Below are 8,204 nucleotides of genomic sequence, written 5' to 3'. Positions count from 1 at the left end.
GGCTCAGGTCACTCTCCTCTACTAGGCCCAAACACACACTCCAGGCTCAGGTCACTCTCCTCTACTAGGCCCAAACACACACTCCAGGCTCAGGTCACTCTCCTCTTCTAGGCCCAAACACACACTCCAGGCTCAGGTCACTCTCCTCTACTAGGCCCAAACACACACTCCAGGCTCAGGTCACTCTCCTCTTCTAGGCCCAAACACACACTCCAGGCTCAGGTCACTCTCCTCTTCTAGGCCCAAACACACACTCCAGGCTCAGGTCACTCTCCTCTACTAGGCCCAAAACACACTCCAGGCTCAGGTCACTCTCCTCTTCTAGGCCCAAACACACACTCTGGTGAGCAGTGTTGGTGGTTATATTACGCATATTCATTGGTGTCATAGAGATCATCGGGACCGTAAAGCGACCGAATCACAACTGGACAGCCAGTATTTTTATATATATACCGAAGGTTTCTGGTCACATTCAAAAGTTACACTATTGTATACAACACAAGGAAAATGCGTGCGAAACTTGAAGTCAAACTTTCACATTTATTCGCGGTTATGATTCTTTTGAATGTTATTAGCATGTGGAAAGCTGTAAACATGCTCCATTTCAAACATTGAAAAATTCGCAAATACTTCGATATGTTCGCCTTTGTCAACACATACAATACTGGTGTCATCGCTGGGCGTGGGACACGAATTGAGTGACAAGCAAATCAGCTCGGAATTCCTTTTGAGCTTCAGAAAGCATTTTAATGATTGGAATGAGTTTATCTGACTGTTCTTTTTAACTACATTTCAAATGGTTCGTCCAATGTGAATAACCCTTCAAGTTTATTGTATGCATGCAAAACTCCACATGGCTGTATAACAAGAGATTGACTTCCACTTGACGTCAATCTTTATGTTGAGCAATATTCCAGAAGGTCCAGCCTTTGGTGTCTGCATATCACAACCTCTGAGGTCCAGTCAAGCAAATGCTTTTTTTTTAACCGCGATGTACATCAATGTATACGCTCAGGTCGACTTTGTAAGAACACATCGAACTTAGTGAACCGTGAATATTTGATCTTTGCTTTGGAGACGACCCCCCTCTTAATCCGGATTAAGCAAGACACTTGCATGACTGATTTCGAGAAGAAATCGCACGACTTCGTAGGGTCCTTCCTGCGAATAAACCGGTTTCCGGGTTACTATATGATTGATTTGATAATGTTGTATTTCACTTGGAAGATAGTCTTAAAAACAATGTATGTGGGTATCCATGTGTGTTAAAGTTCCTAGTTATTTGCCCACGACCAAGTTCCCTCAAGCACCAATTTCCTCAGGGAAATGCTATCATGCACTATATACATCATATGAATTTCCTTCCCGCGTTGGGATGATATCAATGAAACTGGGTCAACTCCAGTTATCCTGTATTCTCGTAATCTGATTGATGGAGGTTCCGGATAGACAAACCTTGAAGGGAGTCACTGCATCGGGAATTGCGACATACATGGAAAATACATCTTAAATACATGTACAATTGTATTACTAGGCTGGTCTAAGTCCACACAATACGTCACGCATTTGGCGGTGTGTACGCCTTCAGATGAAACGTGTACAGATGGGTAATTCAAGCTGTATAACCTGGAAACACCCATCAAATACATCGTCACACTTGGGAATACTTGTAAAGCAGCCATGTAATGGGGCGTAAGCTCGGTTGTATTTCAAACAAACTTGTTAAACTGGATAAAATAGAGTTTCCTTGTGCTCATACTTAATGTTAACGTTGTGGTTTTCCTGTAGATTACACAACCGTGTAGGAGGTCGATATATAAACCTCATATTCTAGTAAAATAAAGATTTTAGAATTTGTTAAAAACATTTAATAGTCCTTATTTGTGGAATTATCAGACAGTATACACGTTTTTACGGGACTGTATTTGATTCAAACATATTTTATTCCCAAGGAAAAGGATTGGGCACACGTTTTCACGACGGTAGCCCTTCCCGAGCATATTTACATGATTACTGATGTATAGCGTCACAAATGAGAATTTTTAGTTTTTACATTTATTTCAATCTGTTAGCGTGGTCGGTATATCTATTTACAGAGTGAAAGAACTGTACATTTTCGTTGTAGTTGAGACGTGACTGTAAACATGTACAGCTATACATCGCCGGGTACAGGTGCCTTCATATCAGATACAATACTATACCAAGCTATTGATTAGATAGTATAAATATTGAACGGATCGTATTCTACTCCTCAATGTAAACCTGGTAAAAATAATGCAGTGAAATATATACACGATCTGTTGTTAAAGCAAATCTTTAATGCCCACTATTTGAGATTCCCCGACTCCCATTGTTTGAATATCAATCACAATATCAATATCAATTATGCAACATATTGATAAACATGGATAAACAGTACAGTACTGATACTGCGAATTATCTCATTACGCCAGCACCAGTTTCCTGTCGTGAAATATTAACTGTGACTCCTGACTAATATCAATTTTATCTATCTTTATTAGGCGATATGAAACTCGTGGGTGTAAAAGGCCCATTAACATAATAATATATGTAAGTGTCATTTTAGAAACTAACGTAGAAATGAACAATTTGGGAAAAGGAATAAATGAAGACACAGTTGACTCATAGAATTTGAGAAAATGGATCAATGAAGACACAGTTGACTAATAGATTTTGAGAAAATGGATCAATGAAGACACAGTTGACTAATACAATTTGAGAAAATGTATCAATAAAGGCACATGCAGTTGACTTACATGGACAGTTTTGTTTCAATCAAGACACAGTTGACTTATAGAAATTGCTAAAATTTATCACACAGATTTAAAGTCACAGTTGACTAACAGACGTGGGGAAAACGTGTCACTGGGGACACAGTTGACTATATATATGGAGAACAAAGACTAGGCACTTAAGACGCAAAGTGCAAGCGGGTTATTGTGAAGTGTGAAAGCATGTGACAAGTTCAGAGTCGAAAGTCCAATATTGCACACATGTCGGGATTTACAAATAAATAATATCATGTGGTATATAAAAAAACGGTAGTCACCTCCTCGTGAGTAACGTGATGGCTGTTTGTCACTAGGAATTCAACACGACAGGTCTTGTGATTACTCAAAATGTAACGTTTCCTTGTCACGTGTGTCAGGATCATATCTCCACCGTACCGTGTCTTATATCTTTACCGACTTCCGTGATTATGTTAATGTCTGCGTGTATTGTATGTGAAACCCCGCATCTCTGACAGCCAATGCTTCACCATACGGATCTGTAATGAAAAGAATATATATCATAAACATAATGTAAGGTTGTTGGGTATAACCGGAGTGTTGCCGAGTGCGGAGGTAAACAACAAACAAACAAATAATGTTGTTGTAACCTAGCTCGAAACATATTATTGTTTGCTTAATCATAACATCTTCCGCGTCGTTGGGTTTTCAAATTTATATTTTTCAAGCAATGTGTATTGTTTTTTGTCGGACATATCAGGTATATTTGATTTAAACTATGGCCTGTGATAAGAATACAACTGAATTCAATACAATATTGTACAGTTGACCCGTTAGTTCATCCCAGTATTACATTTTGTATACATTCACAGACCGTTTTATACAACCCATGTCGTTATACAACAATATGAAAATAACCTCATTTACATTATTTTGCCCTGTCCCAGCTCAGCGAGATGTCACATGCCACCACAGGCTGGGTGTCTGTTGTTAACATGCATATATATAATGAAATATTAATGGAGCGTGTGTGTTGGCAGGTTGATATAATGAAACACCTGTCACACACACGTCATGTTCACAACACACTATGCCGTGATGCATTTCGTGCATGTACACGTCTTTACAAGTAAACCGTTTTCTAAAACTACTAATATTCCTATATAAAGTATTACCATTATTTTTATGGTTCGGTGCAAGATATAATCCACAAAATTAAACATACACACAGAATGTTTGTTTCAAAGTTTGTGTGTTTCTAGACATTGCAAATACTTGTATATTAGTCAACTCAATTTGAACCATTTTACTACATAGCCTATGTTTGGTTATGCAAAACTAACCTTTGCCTAAAAAAACTACATCGAACACTATAAAATTAAGTAAAATGTCTTGATACTGTCTCTTCCAAACCCCTTTGAAACCAACTTGTCATGTCATTAATTTCATAATTGGTTTGATCAATCAACCTCGCTAGATCACTTTGCTTGTTTCTCTTGTGAATATAATACAACTAGAACGATGTTTGCTGACAATACAAACAGTACATAGCAGCAGGGTTCTCTCTGTCTCTGTGTGTTTGTGTGTGTGTGTGTGTGTGTGTGTGTGTGTGTGTGTGTGTGTGTGTGTGTGTGTGTGTGTGTGTGTGTTTTGCAATTGTTATTTCACGTTATGGAACTTTCCACGTCATCTTACCATCTTTCTGGGAAGGCTGCCAGACCTCGGTCTTCTGTGCTGTGTGTGATTCAAGGTTGATGGTGCTTCAACTGGGTTGTCCCCTGTCTCCATAATATATTCATCTCAAGGTACTTTTGCATCATTGTGCCAGCGTGTTTCATTTTTTTTTCTCCTGTATTACTTGCTTTTCCTCATTGTTTACAACGTTTAACACGTAGTTCTTTGTTCTGGTTTACAAGTCCTTCCTTAGTTTCATGTTCTGGATATCTCATTCTTTCATTCCCTTTCTAATCATGTGAACGACTTTCCCTCTCTTTATCTTTTCGTTGTTTTTAACTTTAGATTTCCATACGTCATCCTCCGCTGCTTGCCTTCTACCCTCTATGCAGCTTGTCAGCGTCTGATCTTGTGGATGGAGATACAGGAGTTTCACAGACCAGCCTGACTTTGTGCGAAGAACATGGATTAGAAGAATGTACGCACACATCCAGAAATCGCTGTTCTGCAGATAGGGCACTCTGACATTGCCATGGAGCAGGGTCCACAACAAGCCAAGTGGCCACAAGGCGTGAAGGTCACCCTTACCTGATTCTCAAAACAAACCTTGCACAGATATTTGTCTTTGAGTCGAGTGTTCTCCTCTCGAATTATCGCTGGATTAAGGGCAGGATCTCTGTAATGTGTCCATGTCGGTCCAGTTGCATGATGTGATGTATTAAGTTTATTTGTATTATATGCCTGGTCACCTCCAGTTGATACCCTACTTGTTTCAGGTGTGGCAGGGATGGTATGAGTCTGTCTACCCCCAGCTGCGATCAATCTCTGTAGAGGCGTCGGAGCTCGCACGGGAACAGCTGCAGCTGCAGCTGCAGCTGGTGTTTCCTCTAAAGCCATCACCATTGAGGCAAGCTCAGCTGCATGGGGTAAATCTCCGGATCGTTCTCGCAAGCACTGTTCCACAGTCTGTGTAACGAGATCTTCCCCAAAACCCATCTCTAATACCGCTTGTACTGGTTCGCTTCGCAGGTATACGTGAAGGTCGTCAGTGCGTGTCTCTGGGGTTCTGGTGTTCATGTTCACAGGACGTGTTGAAGATGGCACGGTTGATGCAGTCGTCTCTACAGGACGGTTGGTTTGTGTTACGGTTGTAGATGGTGAGGATACCCGTGTCTCTCCGCCAACACTGGAACAAAATCAATTAGATCAGGTTAACGATATCTATAGCTCTATTTAACAATGGAATTCATTTCGCAAAGATAACATGTATAATATTACCATTCAGTAAACGATAATATACATGCGTCATACGTTTGAATATCACATTACCCATCCATATTTGGTGACAATTCGTAACAAGCTGAAGCTGTACATGCAAATGTAGTTGGAATACAAATGATGTATTGCTATGTTATCAGTTTTCTGTAAAATGTTATTTTAGTCGCCTATGAAACCCGTGACAAACCAGTGCGTATCGCGTGTCTCATTATTCTAAACTCCTTAGTCGGGGGCGTTTACGCCACACGGTAACTTTTTTCATTTCCTTACAGATTTTTTAAATATTCCGTACTGTTTACGTTGCTTAGCTTTTTTGGTATTTTTTTTAATTCCGTGGAGTGATAAGCAAATTCGATTTTATATGACGTTTCCGGAATACTTCCAACGTATTCTTCAGTGTTCATATTTGTGCTTATAAGGATATATTACCATGATATCCCTTGTTATAAGGTGATGTGAAATGGGATTTAATGGGGGTTATTGCACTTATATAGCCACGTGCATGCACGTGTGTGTGAGCGTTGCTGCTTGTACTAGTCCGGACTCATGCTGCTCATCTAATCTGATTATAACGAAGCCATATGGAAACTAGCCGTTAGAGTGACGTACGGCACGTATTTGGAAACGGAAAGTGGGATACCACTTCTTGCCAAACCATTTAATACTTACTTTCTACTTGAGCTGGCAGCGTGGCTTGGAGTCTGTAGATCTCTAATAATGTCTGCTCCTAGACACAGTGTGATGTATCGGCAGGTCGGAAAACATTTGGCATGCTCCATCCACGGGTCATCCCCTGCTTGCCAGTTATATAACTTGCCATGGCAGTAGGCACACTTCACTCTGTCCGGCTTCTCCTCGCTCGGGAAGAAATACAGCCCGGCTCTGGCCAACTGTTCGGGCGTTTGGTGCAAGCTTTTCGGCCAGTCTGTATAAGTTGCTAGTCTGTTATCCTCCTTTGTTAAGTCTGCATCATCTGGGATTCTATTAGGGCTTACAATATGATGTATGTGCACAGCTCCTGTATTACAGCCATTCCCAGTATTACAGCCGGTCCCAGTATTATATACACTCCTAGTATTATAGCCACTCCCAGTATTATATTCACTCCCAGTAACAATACAAGTATTATGGGGCGGTATGATATTAACAGGCGAAGACGGCGAAGGTCTATAAACTGTAGTATTGACATGAGACAACTGATTCAATGGCGGCATATTTAACGACATTCTAGGAATATTACCGACATTCAAACCACGAATAAAACGACACTGTGGAAAATGTCTAGAATGTTCGGATAATGGTGAGTCACTTGGCAGCCATTTTTTCAATACGCCGTAACAAAAGGGACACTGAACACGATCGTCAGTGTGTGTGTAAAACAAACCTGCTTGAGCCAGATCCCGAGGTTGTTGTGACATGTTCGCGGGCCAGTCATTGAACGACGCCAGTCTGTTCTCCTCCGACTTCATTATCTCCATATGCGAGGCCGTTGTCTCGACATCATCGTCTACACAGTCAGGTAGATCCCGCGATGGTAGTGTATCCACCATAAGTCGTGGTACTATGTTATTCATAACCTCCATTTCTCGCTGTATTTTGCTGTAAGTAAGATCAAACGCTCTCTCAGTCCGCTCGCTAGTACAGCTGCTTCGTCACTGATGTGTGTGCGTGGACAGAATGAGCTTCCGCCTTATATTGCTCGGGGGGATTATCAGCGGTTTCACAAGTACAGTAAACTACGGTTATAACGCACACGCTTATAACGAACTGACGGATATAACGAACTTACTGTTTGGTCCCGACTACTTGCTGTAGTCATGCTGTATATGTACTTATAACGAACAATAGACTTTGTATTACGTACAGTCGTGACTAAGCACCACGTGTTTCCTGAATGACGCAATCGTGTAAGTTGACGCAAGGTCGGGTGGATTAGGGTGAAGTCGCGAGTGAGTTGAAATTTGGAAATCACCGGTGCTATTGCGTAATTGAAACCCAATCTGAAATGTGGGATGTCGAATGACATCGAATGTACTTATGTATGTATGTATCAATGCTTTCATCTTTGATTTTGTGCTGAAACAGATCCCACATTTTGAATTACATCTGCTGTGTAAATATTTACACCTCCCACTTTAAATCATGTTCATTTTGGTTGTATAGTATACCTGTTGGGTTTGATTGTAATACACACTGAAACAGTTACCACGTTTGTAGGAAATAATCTCTGTTATTCTTGATGTTACCTTTCCAAGTGAACTCGTCCAGATAAACACATTGCTAATATAACACAGACTCGTGTTCGTGTTGAAAATTGTTCAGCGACAGAAGGATTGTTTCACGAACACCTGGCATCATCACTAATTGACAGTGATCATAAACCCAGGCTCATGATTTATTCGATATCGTACATTGGGTTTTCTAGTAGAGATTTCGTATGATTTGGAAATGGGTTTTGTCGCTCTTATTTACAAAATGCTCAACTTCTCTTAATAATAAATG

The 8,204-nt window shown here is 40.5% G+C and overlaps 1 protein-coding gene across 1 annotated transcript; it reads right to left on the bottom strand.

Moving 5' to 3' along the window:
- Window positions 1-665: 665 nt before the first annotated feature.
- Window positions 666-7,503, bottom strand: LOC124150617 (baculoviral IAP repeat-containing protein 7-B-like). The gene is made up of 3 exons (XM_046522575.2): window positions 6,372-7,503; window positions 4,446-5,610; window positions 666-3,289 (listed from the first exon to the last, which is right to left on the bottom strand). Exons 1-2 carry the CDS (start codon window positions 7,283-7,285, stop codon window positions 4,893-4,895), a joined length of 1,632 nt encoding a protein of 543 aa, XP_046378531.2. The 5' UTR covers window positions 7,286-7,503; the 3' UTR covers window positions 666-3,289; window positions 4,446-4,892.
- Window positions 7,504-8,204: the final 701 nt, after the last annotated feature.

Source organism: Haliotis rufescens, unplaced genomic scaffold (genome assembly GCF_023055435.1).
Source record: "Haliotis rufescens isolate VD_foot unplaced genomic scaffold, xgHalRufe1.0.p SCAF_75, whole genome shotgun sequence".
Taxonomy (NCBI): domain Eukaryota; kingdom Metazoa; phylum Mollusca; class Gastropoda; order Lepetellida; family Haliotidae; genus Haliotis; species Haliotis rufescens.
Note: the sequence above shows the minus strand (reverse complement) of the source record. Positions and strands in the feature narration are given on the sequence as shown.

Excerpts from the sequence above, each read along its gene's own strand:
- LOC124150617 (XM_046522575.2), bottom strand. The coding sequence starts at position 7,285 with ATGGAGGTTATGAATAACATAGTACCACGACTTATGGTGGATACACTA. Across the intron at positions 5,611-6,371 it reads GCTGCCAGCTCAAGTAGAAA|TGTTGGCGGAGAGACACGGG; the intron begins GTAAGTATTAAA and ends ATTTTGTTCCAG.